Source organism: Myotis lucifugus, unplaced genomic scaffold (assembly GCF_000147115.1).
Source record: "Myotis lucifugus unplaced genomic scaffold, Myoluc2.0 scaffold_186, whole genome shotgun sequence".
Lineage (NCBI taxonomy): Eukaryota > Metazoa > Chordata > Mammalia > Chiroptera > Vespertilionidae > Myotis > Myotis lucifugus.
In genome coordinates, this window is record NW_005871234.1 from 1180254 (window position 1) to 1200498 (window position 20245).

Here is a 20245-nt window from a genome sequence, read left to right on the forward strand (position 1 = left end):
CCGGCGGAGCAGTGGGCACCAGGTCCCGGGAAGGTGGTGTCAGCATCTGCAGCCGCGTCGACCGTTGTCGGAAGCCTCCGCGGAGGACCCAGGAGAGCCAGACGAGGACCAGGGCCCCGGGCCTCTCCATGGAGAAGTCTGCGGCCTCCACAGAACCCCAGGGGCCTCAGCCAGTCCTGGGCCGCGACAGCGACAGCGTCAGCGTCCAGGTGCCCGACGACCAGGACTTCCGCAGCTTCCGGTCAGAATGTGAGGCCGAGGCGGGCTGGAACCTGACCTACAGCAAGGCTGGCGTGTCTGTGTGGGTGCAGGCTGTGGAGATGGATCGGACCCTGCACAAGATCAAGTGCCGGATGGAGTGCCGCGATGTGCCGCGATGAGACACTCTACGATGTCCACATGACATTGAATACCGCAAGAAGTGGGACAGCGACGTCAGCAACGTCATTGAGACTTTCGACATCGCTCGCTGGACAGTCAATGCTGACGTGGGCTATTATTCTTGTGAGCAAGTCCAAGCACACTCCCCTAGCCTCCTGCAGGCCTCTACCAGCTTCCAATGAGGCTCCTCCTCCCATCTTCCCTCCCTGTGGTCGCTCCCACAGCCAGCGTGCTCAGAGACCTGAGTGCTGAGATGTTGGGCTGCCCTTCCTGAGATCCCTGTCCACTCCCAGACAGTTGTGAACACACACACACACGTACACTAAAACACATTATGCACTCCCATGTTCATGTATGCACATTCCACACAAACACGTGTATACAACCCACAGCCATATGCCACGTATTCAGTCACATGTTTTCATGTACCTACATCAAATAATACCATTATTTTCCCATACACTCACATATATAAAAAAAAAAACTCAAAAATATTCAAAATATCAGAAATAAAGCAGCAGCTCCATCAGAACTGTGACAAATCTTGATACAAAAAGAATAACAAAACTTGCAAACCCAACTTTAGAAACAACAGTTCTAGATGGTGAATACTATCAAAAAGCCTGTTGCTACCCAGGGCAACCTTCTGGAAATTCTGAGCAATGACAAATCAACTTGGAATCCCAGTTGACCACATACTGATAGAATCACAACTGAGTAATACCCAAATCTTTGGCAAAGATGTGAGCTTTATTCAACATACTCTGAATCTATTAACAGAATACAAGCATTAAGTCATCTCAACATGGCAAGAACATGCACATTAAGGCCTAAGAATTGACAAATTGTGAACAAACTAAACACATCAAAAAAAAAAAAAAAAAGTCCAAACAACCTCATAGCAAATTCACTTGAGAGCTCTTTTCTCCAGGAAAAGAAAAAATAATGCTGTCAGTATTAAAACAAGGAAAATGTGGGAGAGATAATAAATATAGGAAAGAGGATAAATATAGGAATAGTGCACTTAAAATTATTGCATCTACAAATACAACTTTAAAAAGAGGTCTCACAGTTTTGTAAAAAATTGAAAATACTTAAAAATAGGGTCTATGCTTACCCATTTGGTATCTTTCCCCTCTTCAAGATACTTGCCCAATATCTGCTGGAAACCTGTCCTAATGAATTTATAAATCTATATTACCTATACTGTAAATAGCTCAGCTATCCACTATATAACCTACACAACTGTACAAAGCAACCACACTGAAGAATTAACCTAAAAAGACCAAACCTGAACCTCCACAGTGAATTAGACCTCTTTAAGACATCTCACTATAAAGTTCCCAGAGATTAGGCTGACCGGAGTCTCCCAGTTATATGCATAACCTATACCCTCACCTTTCCAAGTAACTAATGACTAGGGTATACAGCTCTGGGGTTCTAGCTGCAGACAAAGAACAGCAAGCTGTCTCTGGCCCTTGGCTTCCCATCAAACAGGATGCTGATGCTTTGACTATGGATTCTAGTACAACAAGTTAGATAATTTTGCTACAGACTCATTTTCCTCATTTACTTCAGAGTTTATTTAATTTTACTCACTTGTTTTTGATAGGTCTCGTTGCCTATTTTGTCTGTTAGAGCTCTGACAAAAAGAGACAACGGTCTGATGCAGCCCGTCCTACAGCCATGAAGAAATGAGTGGTCTGGTTAATAGCAAATTTAGCGACAACATATTGACTTGAATGAAAGAGTCTTTAAATTTTTTATTTCATGAGCAGAACCCAACAGTGCAAAATGTTAGTACCAGAAAAAAATCTGCTCAGGTATACAGCAATCTGGATTTTGCAGCCCCTCTTCACTTCTGGACCAAACAGGTGATCATTTCTCCTTCATTTAACTTGTAAAAGAGCTACTGCAGAGGCCATCCCCATGAATGATTGGCCTTAGAGGACAAGCAAACTGACTAAAACAGGGAGGATCAAGGGAATTTCAAGGTCTTTCTAGTAGCATGCTATAATGAAATGAAGTCTTTTCATCTCCACCTCAAGTATATTGAGAAATTTCTATCTGCTTCTCCTATCAACAAACTGTTGCAATTTAAAACTGATCCTACACAACATGGGACTTGTCCTAGTTTGTCAAAGACTGACAGGCAGCAAAAAATAAAACTCCTGACCAAGTTTGTGTAATAACATGGGAAATAAAACTGCAAAAAGGACACCTGAATTTTTTTTAGAATTTATTATAAACTTCTGACTTTTTTAAATAAGTCTGGTTAACAAGGGCAAATTCTGGGTCATGCTGTACAAATTTGATAATTGAAACCAATGACAATTTAAATTTGGCATACTTTAGGGAGGCTGTTTTCCCAGCTTAAGAAACTGCCAGAATGTTGTATATTGAAAAGAGATCACTACCTAATACTGGCCAAAGGCCTCCATACTATACAAATGTCTTAAAAATTCAAGCTAAATAAAGCCCTTAGAAAGATTTTCTTCCTCCAGAATTATTCAAGAACCACTTTGCCAATTTACCTACTCCACATGAACGGTCTTTTCTGACTGGAATACCGTCTGAGTCATTATTTTAAAGGACAATATTTTGCTCGTCCTCAGTAAAAAATGTATAATCCAATACAATTACATGCCAGCATCCTCAATAAATGCAGTCAACATTATGCAAGGAGCTGGCAAACTTGAGGCATAGCTGTTCTAATACTAATCATATAAAGTAAAAAGAAAGAATATTGACTGCATGAGGCTTTTTTTGACCCTTGCTCAGCTTAAGACTCTAGGTAAAATTTTTATGACTTCAAACAAAAAAAAAAATCCTTTTCTGATCCTTAGAGCCTACTCCTTAAATGTGGCACAGGAGTTGGGAACTGCAGACAAAATTTTCTGAAAAATCAGATGATAATTTTCAGTGAGATAAACAAGGATTTTTTTTTTCCATTTTGTAAAGGAATTTATTTTATTTATTTTTTTTAAATCTTTATTGTTCAGATTATTACATTTGTTCCTCTTTTTTTCCCCCCATAACTCCCCTCCTTCCAGCTCCCACCCCACCTTCCGCCCTCACTCCCCACCCACTGTCCTCATCCATAGGTGCACGATTTTTGTCCGGTCTCTTCCCGCATCTCCCACACCCCTTTTACCCCCAAGAATAGTCAGTCCATTCCCTTTCTATGTCCCTGATTTATTATAATCACCAGTTCATTCTGTACATCAGGTTATTTATTCACTTGATTCTTAGATTCACTTGTTGATAGATGCATATTTGTTGTTCATAATATGTATCTTTACCTTTTTCTTCTTCTTCCTCTTCTTAAAGGATACCTTTCAGCATTTCATATAATACTGGTTTGGTGGTGATGAACTCCTTTAGCTTTTCCTTCTCTGTGAAGCTCTTTATCTGACCTTCAATTCTGAATGATAGCTTTGCTGGATAAAGTAATCTTGGTTGTAGGTTCTTGCTATTCATCACTTTGAATATTTCTTGCCACTCCCTTCTGGCCTGCAAAGTGTCTGTTGAGAAATCAGCTGACAGTCGTATGGGTACTCCCTTGTAGGTAACTGACTCGTTTTCTCTTGCTGCTTTTAAGATTCTCTCTTTGTCTTTTGCTCTTGGCATTTTAATTATGATGTGTCTTGGTGTGGTCCTCTTTGGATTCCTTTTGTTTGGGGTTCTCTGCGCTTCCTGGACCTGTAAGACTATTTCTTTCACCAGGTGGGGGAAGTTTTCTGTCATTATTTCTTCAAATAGGTTTTCAGTATCTTGCTCTCTCTCATCTTCTGGTACCCCTATAATTCTGATGTTGGTACGTTTGAAGCTGTCCAAGAGGCTCCTTACACTATCTTCGTATTTTTGGGTTCTTTTTTCATTTTGCTTTTCTGGTTGGGTGTTTCTCGCTTCTTCGCATTTCAAATCTTTGACTTGATTCTTGCGCTCCTCTGGTCTGCTGTTGGGAGTCTGTATAATATTCTTTATTTCAGTCAGTGTATGCTTACTTTCTAGATGGTCCTTTATCACACCATCGAGGGTCTCATTAGATTTTCTGTACATCTCATCAAGTTTATCGACAGACTCTAGAAGCCTCTTGAGAGACCTCAAAAGTGTGATTCTGAACTCAATATCCTCCCTTGATAGTTTTGTCCTGTTTCTTTGTCTCCGCATTTTTTACGCTTTCTTGGTACACCCCCTAGTGGTCTTTGTGCGCAGTCTTGTTGTAGTTAAGCCTTGATTGTTGTAGTTAATACTAGAGGGATTTGACCTCCAGGCCGACTGGCTGTGTTAATCAGCTGTGTCTGCAGTGGAAGAACTTGTGTCCTCTAGGGAGGTGGTAATCTAGCCTTTGCCTGAGGCTATCCGGCAAATGCCTCTGTGCAGGGCTTGGGCGGGGCAGGTCCCACAGGATCAACAGGGCGGAGGAGGGAGCAGTTATGGCTGCTCTCAGTCCGTCCCCAGGGGCTCTGCCTCTCTGTCCCAGCAACCACTGCAAACCTCGGAGGGACCGTAGCCAGACAGTCCTGCTTCTCCCGTTTGAGTCTGGGTCCCTAGAGACTCGCCCGGATCTGGAGCTCAGAGTCTGAGGCTCCCTCCGGATTGAAACAGACAACCACGCCCTCAGCCACCAGTCCGCGCCTTGCGCACTCCGCACCTTAGTTTTTTACTTCAGCACTGCGCCTCCTCTGATTCTCGGTTCCTCCTAGTTGTAGAACTTCCACTCAGCCAGCCTTCCTGTGGTTCTGGATGATGTCCATTCCGTCTTTTAGTTGTATTTTTGAAGTGGTTGTTCGAGGCAGCAAACTCCGGCGTTAACCTATGCCGCCATCTTGGTTTCTCTAGGATTTTTGTTGTTATTGTTTAGTCCATACCCTAAGGATTTGATTACTCTTTGGCTTTAGCTAAATGTATGCCTTTCTTCTCCTCTGCTTTCCCTTCCTACCACTACCTCCACAGAGAATGAAAAGCAGTATCTTATATGCCAATTACATGGCTTTAGGTATGACCTTAGAAAACTAGCCTTAATACGTAATTATTGACAAAAGGAATAATTCCAGGCCCTGGTCAGGTAACTCAGTTGGTTAGAGCATTGTCCCAATACACCAAAGTTGTGGGTTTGATCTTCAGTCAGGGCACATACAAGAAGTAACAAATGAAAAAAAAAAAAGAAGAAGAAGAAGTAACAAATGAATGCATAAAGAGGTGGAACAACAAATCAATCTCTCTCTCTCCTCCTCTTTCCCCTCCTCTCTCTCTCTCTCAAATCAATAAATATTTTTTTAAAGAATAATTTCAGACCAACTGTAGGCAGCCCTTGATTCACTCAATAAATAAATTCCTGGGAGCCTATGTATTGAAGCAAATATTGGTAAATCAATGCATACTTCCCAAAAGTAATTCACTGATACTGAAGTATTTAAAGATGATATGATATCTAGGATATACTTCAAAATTAGACAAGGTAGGCAGTGGGGGAAAGGGTAAGTAGTGAGAGAATCAGGTGAAACAAAATTTGTTGTGTGTTTAACTGTTAATACTGTAACAAAGGTACATAGAGATTTAGTATATTATTTTCTTGAGTTTTGTGGATTTTAGATTTTCCACAGTAAACTTATTTGGAAACAAAAAAGAATGGGGCAGAAATTGGTTGTATCTATCAAAATTTAAAATTTACAAAGCTTAAACTCAGTAATCCCACATTTAAGAATCTATCTTACAGAAATATCACTATCAATATGTAAAGAGATATTTATAAGACTACATTATTGTTTGTTAGAACAATGTAGGGAGGGAAAAGGAGACATTCTCTAAATGTCCACCACAGAGGAGTATGTAATTCCATACAACAGAATATTCTGCAATCATTTGAAAGAGCTAGAAGTTTTGACTTATAAAGATATCTGACATATATATTATTAAGTAGAAAAAAAATAGATGTGTATATGGTAATTCTCACTTAAAAAGAAAAACTATAAGACTGCATGTATATACAAATGTGTGTGTACATGCTTGTATAAGCAAAGAAAAAAAGTCTAGAAAACTACACATCAAACTAATAATAATGCTTTAAATGGGGGAGTTTAGAAAAGAGAGGGAATTTTACTCATGTACTTCTAAATTTTTTTTTTTTACAATCTGTATATATATAAAAGCCTAATATGCTAAGTGTCCCCTCAGGAGTTCAACCGACTGGGAGTTTGATCGCTTGCTATGATGTGGCTGACCACCAGTGGGTGGCACAGAAAAAAGGAAGGCCCCAGCCAGCAACTGGCAGCCACTAGGGACCCTGCCAGTGCACAAATTTCATGCACTGGGCCTCTAATAAACTTATAAAACTTAAAAATATTTAAAAATCCATTACAATTTAAAAATAAAATATATGGTACATAAAAGTTTCTCCATAAACAAAAGGAAATTTTAAATGAATCAGCTAGGAATGCCACACCCTCATGATATGACATAAAATAATTTCATAAAAATAGAAAATAATAAAGCTTGAAGGAAAATCATGTAAACTACTCTACTTTCTATAAAATATGAACAGAAAAGAAGAACTAAAACATTGGGACACTCAAATAAGTTTGCAAAACTTCTAGAGGATAGTCTTGGATAGAGAGAACTGAGGCAGACTGGGTGACAAAAGACTGGCAGTATAAAACAAAAGAAGGAAGAAAAAGACAGAGAAAATATAGTTACATAAGTGGGAAAGGGTCATCACATTTTATGAAAACAGTATTAAAAATAAGGGTAAAGGCCCGGCCAGTGTGGCTCAGTAGCTGAGGGCCAACCTATGAAATGGTAGGTCATGGTTCAATTCCCAGTTGGGACACATGCCCAGGTTTGGGGCTCAATCCCCGGTGGGGGGCATGCAGGAGGCAGCCAATCGATGATTCTCCCTCATCACTGATGTTTCTGTCTCTCTCTGTCCCTTCTTCTCTGAAATCAATAAAAATATTTTATTTTTTTTAAGAATAGGGGTGGAGGATGGGACAGAGCAGTTAGTGGCTATGGAAAATTTTTAGAGTTGTCCTTCATTTTAAAAAATCTAGTGAATATCTTTTTTTTCTAGAAGGGGTTGGTCTGTTCCCAGTAAAATTTATTTATGCACACTGCCATTTCCATTTGTATGTGTGTGTGTTGTATGTGTGTTTTATTGATTGATTTTAGAGAGGAGAAAGAAGAGAGAGAAATATCAATTTGTTGTTCCACTAATTGATGTATTCACTGGTTGATTCTAGTATGTGCCCTGCCCAGGGATCAAACCCACAACCTTGGTATATCAGGAAAATGCTCAAACCAACTGAGCTACCTGGCCACGGCATAAATATCTTCTATTTAATGTATACTGGCTTCACCCTAGAGGGTAACAACTTAAGCCAGCAGGAGTAACTCTGGTTTCCAGACCTCCATTTCAATGTGATGAGACAACCACATGCATTTACTGTCCTTCCTCCTGAAACCCCTTACAGAAAAAGGTATAAACCCATTACTCCAAAAGAACAAGAAAAGACCCTGCAGCCAACAAGAAATAGCAACAAACTTCTGGAAGACAAAAGCTGATAAACAGCAGTAAGGATGAAACAGGGTAGCACAAAAAAAGTCTTTGCCAAAGAAATGAAATCCAAAAGGGAGTTTGAGAACCAACCATAACCATGGAGATCAGGACTCAGAATACCAACAATAATGGAAGCACTGAAAACAAATAGATTAACTGAAAGAGTGAACGTAGAATAGTCAAACCCCTGCATACTTACTCCATACATGGATATTCAAAGAGCCAAAGCTAATCCTAGGCAAGGCATCATGGGATGTTTCTCTGGAGAAGTAATGTAGCCTGAGAATATACTAAAAACCATCAAACTGTTCACTTTAAATAAATAAATTTCATAGTGTGTCAATTATATCTCAATAAGCTATTTTGAAAAAGGAAAAAGCACCAATTTTTCTTTTTTTCATAGTGGAAAATCAATTAAAATTGAATGTGAGTTTTTATTAATTATTAATATAGAAACTGACTTTTTACTTTATGTTTAAGAGATCTTTTAAAAATAAACTTCATTTGTGATGAAAAAACATTCACCTTAATAAACATTAATTCAATGTTTCATTTCAGTTTCCTCTTCAAGTAAAATTAAATGTAATACTTTTTAATAGAAACAGCATTATAGTATATCCAATACCCAATTTCTATGAAAATTATTTTCTTCTACTCACCCTCCTATTTGCATATTTGTGTGAACTGATGTTGATCTGGAATGATGTTCACTAAAAGTGAATAATGGTCATTTCTCAAAAACAGATTTTTGCCTGATATGTATTTGTGTCATCTTTACAGTTTTCTATTCTGCTTGGTTTTACTTTTACAGATTAGCATGCATCACAATTAGAAAAAGAAAAATTAAAAGACATATAATATGTCTCTCATTCTAAGAAGGTGAAGCAGACATAGTTTTTGCTATTCTTCCCACTATGTATAACTAAAAACTCTAGACATCATATACAAAACAAACATTAAAAGATCTGAAAGGTGGAAGAAGAAGGCAGATAGGCTTGGGACCTCAGGACCAAAGAAACAACACTGGTAAGTTTCCTGAATTTTCTTTTTGCTACATATCCCAGCTTGAAACTAAAGAGACATAATCAGGTGCAAACAAACAAAAAAAGCCCTAACAAAAGCCGTTCTCTCTACCCAAAGATAACAAAAGAGGTGGCCTACCAAAATAGAAAACATTGACACAATCATTTTTGTGTTCTAGACAAACACTACAGAAAAAACTGTGGCCCCACCCACATTCACACCAGACAGGCAGAGAGGGAGCCAAGATTTCCACCCTCCAGAAGCACCCAATACCCTGGTCAGGGTGTCAGAAAAGGCCAAGAAGGGAACTGGGACTCTCACCCCCAACAGATGGTTACAATCCCCTCTCTCACACAATGTTATTAGCAGAGACCATATATGGAGCCAGGACTCTCAGCTCTAGCAGATGAGGAGCCCCTCTCAGGTCAAGAGTCCAAGAGGGGAACATGGACAGCTCCCTTCACCTAGGAGTAATGAAGCATTAATCCACACCTCCTGCCAGAGCAGTGTCTAAGAAAGCTAGCTAAAGGGTAGGTTTAAATGAGAAACAGGGTCTCAAAACATGATATGAAACTGTACAGGTTTCAATTAAAAATCATTCTTCACACCAAGAACAAGGAAGTTGTCAAACTAATGAAAAAAGATAATCAGTAGATGCCAGAAATGACAGAGATGTCAGAATTATCTGATGACGTTAAAGTCGCCATAACAAAAATGGCTCAACAAACAATTATGAACACACTTGAAACAAACAGATTGAGAGCCCGGGGGGAAAAAAATAGAGCAAAGAATTACCAAATGGAGAGTTTAGAACTAAAAAATACAATAACTGAAAAGAAAACCTCAGTAATGGCCTCAGAAAGAATAGAGGCAAGAATCAGTAACTAAGGAACAGAGGCAAGAATCAGTGAATTCAAAGATATAACAATAGAAATTACATTACCTGAATATGAGAAAATAACATGAAAGAAATAAACAGCACCCCAGGAGCTGTTGAACAATAACAAAAGATCTAACACCTATGTCACCAGAGTCCCAAAATGAGAGTGGAAAGATGACGGAGTAGGAAACTACTTGAAGAAATAATGAATTAAAACTTCCCAAATTTGGCAAGGGACATAAACCTACAGGCTCTTGAAGAAGTTCAGCAAACCCAGACAGGATAAACCCAAAGAAATCCATGCCAGGACACATTGTAATTAAACTCCTGAAAACTAAAGACAAAGAAAAAAAAATCTTAAAAGTAGCCAGAGAAAAGTGACACCTTTTCTACAGGGAAAAAATAACTTGAATGACAGCAAATTTCTCATCAGACACCATGGAGGCCAGAAAGAAGCGGCACACTTTTCAAGTGCTGAAGGAAAAGAACTGCCAACCCAGAATCCTACACGCAGCAGAAATAATCGTTCATTCCTTTTCAGATGAAGTAAACTAAGCCAGTCTCATGTAAAGAGAATTTGCTGCCTACTCTTTTAAAAAATGTCTACAGGAACTTCTTTAAACAGAAAGGAAATGATTTTTTTTAATAGGAATCTTGGAACTTAAAGGAAAAAAGAACACAGTAAGCAAAAATATGGGTGAATATAACAGGTTTTACTTCTCTTGAATTTTCTAAATTAGATTTGCTGCTTGAAGCAAAAATTAAAACAGTTAGACATAGTCCTAAATGTCTATAATAGAGAAAATATTTAAGATGGTTATAAATAGGAGAGGATAAAGGAACATAGCGGGAAGTGAAGTTTCTATACTTCACTCAAACTGGTAAAATGATGACACAGGTAAAATGTGGTAAGTTATATACTAAATAATGTTAACAACTAGAGAAAACACCAAAAAAAATTTTCAAAAAGGTACATTCAAAACCAGTGTAGATAAATCAAATTGGAATTTTAAAAAATGTTCAAGTCACTCAAAGCAAAGCAAAAAAAAATAGAGAAACAAAAAAAGGAGAGAATAAACATAGAACAACAAATAAAAAGCAGAATTGAGCCTTAGCATATCAATAATTACATTAAATATAATACCCCTCACAAATATAAACATAAATATCCCTAAGAAAATATTGGCAAATAGAATTCAGAAGTATATAAAAAGAAATATGTTACACAGTGACTAAGCTAACAGTGACTAACTATTCCAGGGAGGTAAGCTCTTTTTCTGTGTTTGTTTTTTTATTAAAAAAGCTGTGGGGGCCCTAACTGGTTTGGCTCAGTGGATAGAGTGTCGGCCTGCGGACTGAAGGGTCCCGGGTTCGATTCCAGTCAAGGGCATGTGCCTTGGTTGCGGGCACATCCCCAGTAGGAGGTGTGCAGGAAGCAGCTGATCGATGTTTCTCTCTCATCGATGTTTCTAACTCTCTATCCCTCTCTCTTCCTCTCTGTAAAAAATCAATAAAATATATTTAAAAAAAAAAAAAAAGCTGTGGGGTAGCCCTAACTGGTTTGGCTCAGTGGATAGAGCGTCAGCCTGCGGACTGAAGGGTCCCAGGTTCGATTCCAGTCAAGGGCATGTACCTTGGTTGTGGGCACATCCTCAGTAGGGAGTGTGCAGGAGGCAGCTGATTGATGTTTCTCTCTCATTGATGTTTCTAACTCTCTATCCCTCTCCCCTCCTCTCTGTAAAAAATCAATAAAATATTTTTTTTTTTAAAAAAAAGCTATGGGGTAAAATAGTCTTCCAGTTTTGATCTTGTTGGTATACACTTGAAACATGACAAGCTCTGTGATAAAAGCATATCTTTTAGCACTATAATATTGTATACTGGAGCAGTGACACTATTATCAAGACCACAACCCGGGCATATGCCCTTGACTGGAATCGAACCCGGGACCCTTCAATCCCCAAGCCGACGCTCTATCCACTGAGCCAAACCAGCTAGGGCTATGTAGTTTTTAACTTACGAAGTCAGTACATGTTTTGTTAGATTTATACCTAAGTATTTCTTTTTTTAAAAGTGATTATAAATGGTATTGTGTTTTTAATTTTGGTGTCAATGTATTAATTGTTAGTATGTAGAAATATAATTAATTTTTGTGTGTTTATCTTGGATCATTGTGACTTTGCTGGCCTTCATCATTTATCTAACAATAGAACATTTTTCTAGTATTCAGAACACTGGAAATATCTAAACTCAAAAAAAAAAGAAATGATAGAAGTGCTCTAAAAAAAAAAGGTTTTTATTAATGTCATTGTTTTGCCATTATCTAAAGATCAAGATGATTATCAAACCATGGTAGTGACTGAAGGTAAATTCACTACAGTGCAATGTGCATATCAATGTGCTATCTTCAAGACTGAATAGTAGTTGGTTGTTTCAACAGTCATAATCCATATGTATCACCACAAATCACATTAAGTTATTCTAATTGGTTGCACTGTGACAGTTCTTGCTCACAGATGTTTCACTAGGTAATGTATTTTAAAGTTCTAAATTATAATTATGCAAACATATATTATATGCTTAAACTTCTTTTAACAATCATTGCCTTTGAGAGTTACATATCTCAACTTTTTTTAAATTCTAAATCTAGAACAAGAACTTTCCAGACATTCCAAGTAAATAACCTTCTTAATAAGACACATATTTTCCAGCCAGTATATTCTAAATTATATAGCTTAAGGCAAAACACCTATAGTTATTTTACTTATTGGCAATTTTTTAAATGGCTAACATGGGTTGGGTGTCGTTTTGTTTTTGTTTTTTAATATATTTTTATTGATTTCAGAGAGAAAGGGAAAGAGAGAGAGACAGAAACATCAATGATGAGAGAGAATCACTGATCAGCTGCCTCCAGCATGCCCCCCACAGGGGATCAAGCCCACAACCTGGGGCATGTGCCCTGACCAGGAATCAAACTATGACCTCTGATTCATAGGTTGACCTACACTCAACCACTGAGCCACACCAGCCAAGTGGGTATTGTTTATTAACATCAAAATTAAGATTATTCGCCCTGGCCAGTGTGGCTCAATTGGTTGGGCATCATCCTGTAGACAGAAAGGTTGCCGGTTCTATTCCGGTCAGGGCACACGCCAAGGTCGCAGGCTCAATCCCCAGTAGTGTGCTTGCAGAAAGCAACCGATGTTTCTCTCACACCATGTTCCTCTCCGCCCCACCCCCTTTCCCTCTAATAGAAAACAAAAAAGGTTTTTTAAATCCTTGGGTGAGGATTAAAAGTAGTACTTATGAAGAATAACTAATGTATAAGCAATGCATACAGTCTTTCAGATCAGGAATCATAGAGACTGAACACATGCATTTTACTTAGGAAAGTGTAGCATTTATAAGTCTCTCAAAGTGATCAATGATCCAAAAAAGGAAGAGAGGAATAATGCACTTTCCAACTCCCAATATAAATATTATCAAATCTATGCCTTAATTAAGCCAAAACCAGCAGAGAACTGTATTCTTTGGTCTCTGGAAAACTGCTTTTACTGAATTGTGCTTTGGTTATGCCATATGCTTTCGCTAAAGGACAATTCAGGAAACAGCCTGTCACATACTGCTGCATTGACTATATGGGTACTAAAGTTACATTATATAGGACCTTCTTTTTGAGGACATATGGGAGAAACAGTTCTCTGGTCTTACTCAGAACCAATAATAGTTGGGCTTCTCCTAAGTAATTACTTTTTTATTTTACAACACCATAACTCAAATAACTGAACATGTCTCTTTTTTGTACTAGTTGCTAGAAAGTCTAGCGACAAAGTGATGGCCTACCTTTAAAAAATGTACAGGCCTTCAAATACAATTTTTTTTGTGCATCTAATTTCCCTCCATGTCTTTTTCTTTTTGGAATTCAGTAAGTGGCTTCTCCACTAAGAAAGTACACTTGGAGCCCCGGCTGGGTAGCTCAGTTGGTTGGAGCATCATCTGGATGTGCCAGTGTTGTGGGTTCAATATCTGGTCAGGGCACATGCAAGAATCAACGAATGAATGCATAAATAAGTGGAACAACAAATATCTCTCATCTCTCTCTCTCATTCTCTCAAATCAATAAATAAATTTTTTTAAAAAAAGAAGTTACACTTTGACTCAATACCTCTCCATACATCAAAAATGTATTCTTGCCTGGTTGGCATGGATCAGTGGTTGACTGTCAACCTATGACTCACAGTTTGGTCAGGGCATATGCCCGGGTTATGGGTTCGATCCCCTGTGGAGTGTGCAGGAGGCAGCCAATCAATGATTCTGTCTCATCATTGATGTTTCTATCTCTCTCTCCCTCTCCCTTCCTCTCTGAAATCAATAAAAATATATTAAATAAATAAATAGCCAAAATAGCCTGGCCTAGAAGCTCAGTTGGTTACAGCATCATCCCCATACACCAAGGTTAGGGCACATACAAGAACCAACCAATGAATGCATAAATAAGTGGAACAAATATCTCTCTCTCTCTCTCTCTCTCTCTCTCTCTCTCTCTCTCTCTCTCTCAAAATCAATAAGTAAAATAGCCAAAATATTTAAATTTCCCATTATTGTTACTTATTTCTTAGCTGAACGTTCCTTAATTCAAATATTGGAACCAAGTCCATGCAACATCAGTTGGTCTTTAAGTAACTGTCTCCCTTGTTTTCGAAATACTACAGCAGATACTACCACATTGCAAAAATGGCTTTACTCTTCTTTCCCACAGCAAGAGCAGACACAAGAAACGACCTATTAAACACCTTTGGTCTCAAAATGTTTAAGCTCAGGTATGTGTGTGTAACTCAATTTCTACTAACTCCTCCCCCTCAGTATTTTTGCTTCTCCCCCTACTCCCCCGCCCCGCAAGCAAATTTGAAATGTCATCATTGCTCAGCTTCCCAACCCAGATTCACACATTTCATAGATAAGCCACTCACTAATTCTATCTCTCTAAGTTGCTTTCAGCTGAAAGCTTGATTTTGATATGTGATTAAATCAATCATTACATGATTAACAGATACTGCAAACTATCAACTGCGATGATATAAAGAACCAAAATATCTATCTTTATTATCCTCAATGTCCAGAATATGCAAACTCATAAATACAGAAAGTAGTGATTGACTGGGGAGGGAGGGGAGACAGAATGTAAAATGACTGCTAATAGGTATAGGATTTCTTTCTGGAGTGATGGAAATGTTCCAAAATTAGATTATGGTGACTTTTGCACAACTGTAAAACCAATGAATTGTACACTTTAAATGAGTGAACTATATGGTATATGAATTGCATCTCAATAAAGCTATTTTTAAAGGTATTGTATTTTACTGTTAAACTTAAAAGTTATATGGTATTGGAAGGAAACTAGGCTTTGGGTGGTAAGCACACAATAGAGTATACAGACATCAAGTTATAATGTTGTATATCTGAAATTTATGTTATTAACCAATGTTACCTCAATAAATTTATTTTTTAAATTTAAAAACAAAATCTGAAATAGCAATTAAGAATGAATGTTAACTGCTAGTATCCACAGAGCAAATTAAGGAAATGGCCTACTGAATAAGTGATATGAGAGAAAACTAGAAATACAGAGATGGGAATATAGAGCTATTGTACATGAGTGATTTGCAATCAATATTTTAGCATTAGTGCTACAAAGCTGGGATCAATATTATTTTAAAAACAAGACAGGACCCAGTATCTTATGAGCGTCTTTCCTCATCTGCAAAATCAAGGCTTGCAACTAACAAAATAATATTTAAGATGAAGAAAGAGATGGCTGCTTTCCCAAAAGGATTTACTAGGCAAAAGCCTCTATATGCATATATGCTTGGGCCTTTAAGAATTACAATAAAAAAGGAAAGGCACTCCCTTATGATATGTGGAACTGACTAACATTGCATGATTACTCAATATTAACATAAGGAATTATATAATGAAAAAGTCAAGCTACTGTGACTCTTTAAACAAAAAGGAATGACTGGAAGAATAATTTGGTATACAAGGGAAAGAAAGCAAGTAATGATTCACAAGTAATAGCTGGCAAAAGAAAGAGTCTGTCTGGTTAGGCAAATATAGCTAGGTGGATTTTTGTAAAGAACAGGAATTTTAGGGATAGACATACTAATCTTATGTCTGCTATCAATTTATTGTTTCTGTTCTTTCATTCCTCTTCAGTTACAATACCTAACTCAGGAATAGCTAAGAATCTGGTGCCTAAAAAGGGCTATCTCAAAAGATGGGAGGAAGAGAAAAAATTAAGAAGAAGGGTAGAGGAGTTTGAGATAGACAGTTAAGGGTAAAGTTAGGAAAGAAAGCCTACTGCCTTAATCAATCCTGGCTGATGATTGTGATGAGAAAGCAGGATATAATGATGATGGGGGTGCATCCAAGGAAAAGCATGCATCAAGTCTGTGCATGCTACTGTCTCTGAATGGGAAAACGAAAAAAGGTGAGATCAGCCCCTATGAATATGGGCAGAGGCAAGCTAGACTAAAGACAAAGACAGTGCGTACTACTTGTATTTTTAGATGTTCAAGTGATTGAATCTTGGGTCTGACAGTAAGATTTAGGGTTATCTGCCAACGACAGGATAAGGCCAAAAATGAAAAGCCCCTAATAATGATACAGGGAGTTAGGAAAAGCAATTAGAACTGATAGGATAATGCAGAGGTTCTCAAACCCTTTTTTTTTTTTTTTACCATGTCCACTTAGGGCAAAAGATCCCTTAATTCATCTAACCCCATAAAACCCCACTTTACAGTGAGAAAATAACTCAGTGATAACAATGAAGTAAGTTTTATACATACATATATATATATATATATATATATATATATATATGGTTTTTTTTAATTGATTTCAGAGAGTAAGGGAGAGGGGGAGAGAGAAAACAAAACATCAACAATGAGAAAATCACTGATCGGCTGCCTCCTTCATGCCCCAAGGGGATCGAACCTGCAACCTGGGCATATGCCCTGACCAGGAATCAAACCGTGACCTCCTGGTTTATAGGCTCAACCACTGAGCCATGCTGGCCAGGCACAATGAAGCAAATTTTAGGAAGAATGGGTAACTTGTATTTGAACCATAATTCATATATTCTTATGTCAAGATACTAAAGACTCTAACCAATTTGGCTCAGTGGATAGAGAGTCGGTCTGGGGGACTGAAGAGTCCTGGGTTCTATTCTGGTCAAGAGCACATGCCCAGGTTGGGGGCTGGATCCCCAGCAGGAGGCAGCCAATCAATGGTTCTCTCTCATCGTTGATGTTTCTATCTCTCTCTCCCTCTCCCTTCCTCTCTGAAATCAATAAAACTATATATTTTTTTTAAAAGATACTAGAAAATTACAGGCCAATATTCAGTTGATACAAATATGCATTACTATTCAGTGGAGGGTTAACATTATAAATCACAACAAACCAAACTGATCAGTTGAAGTCGTTTATCATATAAGCCAAGAACTACAGCAACGGAAAACCACAACCAACTCAAGACAACACTGATGGTGTCTGAGAAAGAATTCTTCCTAAAAACTCTGGTAATCCCAACTGCTCCAGTGGGAGCTTTGCTTGGCTGCCTACTGCAGCTCAGCAGCCAAATTTCTTAGCAGCATACTGAAACAGCATCCTCAGTAACTCTAACAACATCTAGTTTTGTGAAAACCAAATAGTAATAACCATTAATAATGCATTTATAATACTAGTAAGTAACCTTTGGTTCTTGTAAACGATAATGAATGAGGATCATTTACTCAAAGACTTAAAGAAAATGAATAGAGAGAAAAGCATCATGATCACAATGAACGGTCATGTTCAAGGATAGCCCTTGGAGAGCTGTGCTAACAACGTGCCCTGGAGAAGGAAGCTGTGCAGACGGAGGTGAGTAAAGTCCCCAGTCTGCCCCTCCTGCAAATAGTCTTTCGAAAGGCAATATCCCCATTTAAAAAAAACAAAAAACAAACAAGCGGTGAGTAATAACTCATTTTTGAAGGGAGAAGCAGTGACCCAAGACAGTACAAGGTGGATACGACAGTTACCTAAATACTGGCGACATGGAGATCTGAAAGGGCCAGAGGAAGGATGAAGAGGAGTTAGTTCTAGGGCACTAGGAACCTGGGGGGAAAGGGACAGGTCGCTCCAAATTGGGCTTGGCAAGTAATTAACAAGGTCAGGTGAATGGTAACCCCCCAGTGGAGGCAGGACAACAGAGGGGAGGAATGCAGACTCTAGATCCTGACGGCCTGACCAGGAATCTCAGCTCCCCCACTTTATTGTCTCCATAACACTGTTGGGCAAATAAGTCCCTTAACTTCTTTGTGCCTCACCCGTAAAATGAAGGTAATAATAATAATACCTAACGGGAATGTGTTCCGGTTTAAGAAGTTGTATTTGTAAATTGCTTAACACAATGTCTTGCACTATCTATATAAGTGACACCTAACTTTAGTTAAATAAATCGAGGGAAGTGGGGGTTTCTTTTGACACCTCCAAATAAAATGGAGGTGTGGGGGGCAAAGTAATGGTCAGGGGGAGATCATTGTAACTTTTTTCTCGGCGATGAGACCGCCACAGGCGGCACCCTGGGGAGAGGTCGGCCTGCTGACAGGGTTAAGGGAGCACCCGCTCCCAGGAGAGGGGCGCGGGTCGAGGGAAACTTCCTTCCTGGCCCAGGATTTTCAGGAACTCATTTCTGAGAAGGGGTTGTGATTGTAAGGAGGCAAGAGTTTAATTTCCAAGCAACAGACCATGGGGTGAAATTCTATTTTGTCTGCAGAGCGGAATGGGGTTCGAGTCGGAGGGAGAGGGGAGATGTCCTCGGGGGAAGAGGTGGGAAAGCCACCATCCGTCCGGCGCGTTCCGGTTGCCGGGCGCGGGCCAGCCTCGGAGGGAGAAGGAAAGTTGCCGCGGCCCGAAGGGAGGCAGGGTGCCTCCGGGGTACCTGGGCTGTGGAAGGCGGCGACCGGGAAGGGACCCCACGTCGGGGCTCCCGAGGGAGACCCGCCCCGCCAAGGGTGGAGGAGGCTCGCCCGGCTCTCCGAAGGGAGGGGCCGGCGCTGACCCTGCGACGGCTGGGCAGACCCATGGCCCCGAAGGAGCCCGGCCCCCTGTCCCGCTCGTGCCCCCGTGGGTAGCCCGGGCCCCTGGGTACCTGAGCGTGGGCCCGATGCAGGCCGTGTCGGTGCTCTCGATCTCTCGCAGGATCCGCTCGTGCTCCGCCGCTGTCTCCAGGCTCTCCGCCTCCGCCATCTTACCCCGCTCCATAGACTGGGGCGCCCCGCAGCGTGTCCTCCCCCTTCAGCTCCACTCACCTGACGCTCCCACTCTCACCCCAGGTTCCCGAGCCCCCTCAGTCTCCGGCTGCCCGCAGGACGACCCCTCCCTCAGGCTAGACACGCCCCCTTGCGTCACCGCGTCCGCCGACGTTCCACGCAATACCCTCTGGGATTCGTAGTTCTCTGGGCGATGCTAGGCAGGATTCCGCTCATATACACATTAAGTCCACAAATACGCGTGGAAAGCCACACTTTACACCAGCAACAAGTAACGACTGCATATGCAACGGTGATCTAGTCAGGCACTGGCCCTAATCCTACAAGTTCTTGTTTAAGACCCTTGCCACAAAATTCAAAAGGCTCACCAAGTTCGAAAAATAAGGAAGGATAAAATTAAATTAAATTAAAAATAATTAATATAATATAATTAATATAACATATAAAAAGAAAAATAAGAAAGGACTAACTAGGTTTCTGTGGACAGCTATCTTACAAGCTGGGAGGTTGGGAATAGGGAGAGAAAGCTAAAGAAACCCAAAGTAAGCGATAGGGTAGAATGTAAAAAAGAGAGATAAGGTAGACTGTGGCTGTAAGCCAGTCCAGAGCATCAAGCCCAGAGATCGCTTGCAGGTGTGAAGGATTCATAGACTGGGCCCAGAGGTTTAAAGGTGTGTCTGGAAGGTATGAGGAGATCTCAGAAAGCCAGCAAGAACTTTATTTGCTCTATGTAGAGAAGTCGTAGTAAGAGGTGGGGCTGGAAAAGTACTTTGGAGAGAAATACTGGGTTGAGAAATGTGTACTTTATTCTAATGACTCTACTGATCCAATGACCAATTGTATCAGAAGCGCCTAGAAACTTTTGTTTTTAATGCTGATTAAAGGTCCTACATTAGGACATTCTGGTCCACACATCTGCATTTCATAAACTCCCCAGATTAGAATTTTAAAATCATATTTATTGGTCAATGCTTGAATTTTTACATAACACAAATGGGAATCCACTGAAGGTTTTTAAGAATAGTGACTGAACAAAAATAGATCCAGAGACAAATGGCAGGTGAGGTGTGTGTGTGTGTGTGTGGCCGGGAGG

The 20245-nt window shown here is 39.6% G+C and overlaps 1 protein-coding gene across 2 annotated transcripts in view; it reads right to left on the reverse strand.

The window, feature by feature from the left end:
- The window catches only part of EXOC6B (exocyst complex component 6B), a 477149-nt gene extending 457881 nt beyond the window's left edge, over nucleotides 1–19268 (reverse strand). For both annotated transcript variants that reach the window (XM_023760613.1, XM_006096760.3), the window contains exon 1: nucleotides 19032–19268. In XM_023760613.1, coding sequence (XP_023616381.1) covers nucleotides 19032–19144 — 113 coding nt within the window. In that variant the 5' untranslated portion in view covers nucleotides 19145–19268. The remainder of the gene's footprint in view (nucleotides 1–19031) is intronic.
- Between the last annotated feature and the right edge of the window lie 977 nt (nucleotides 19269–20245).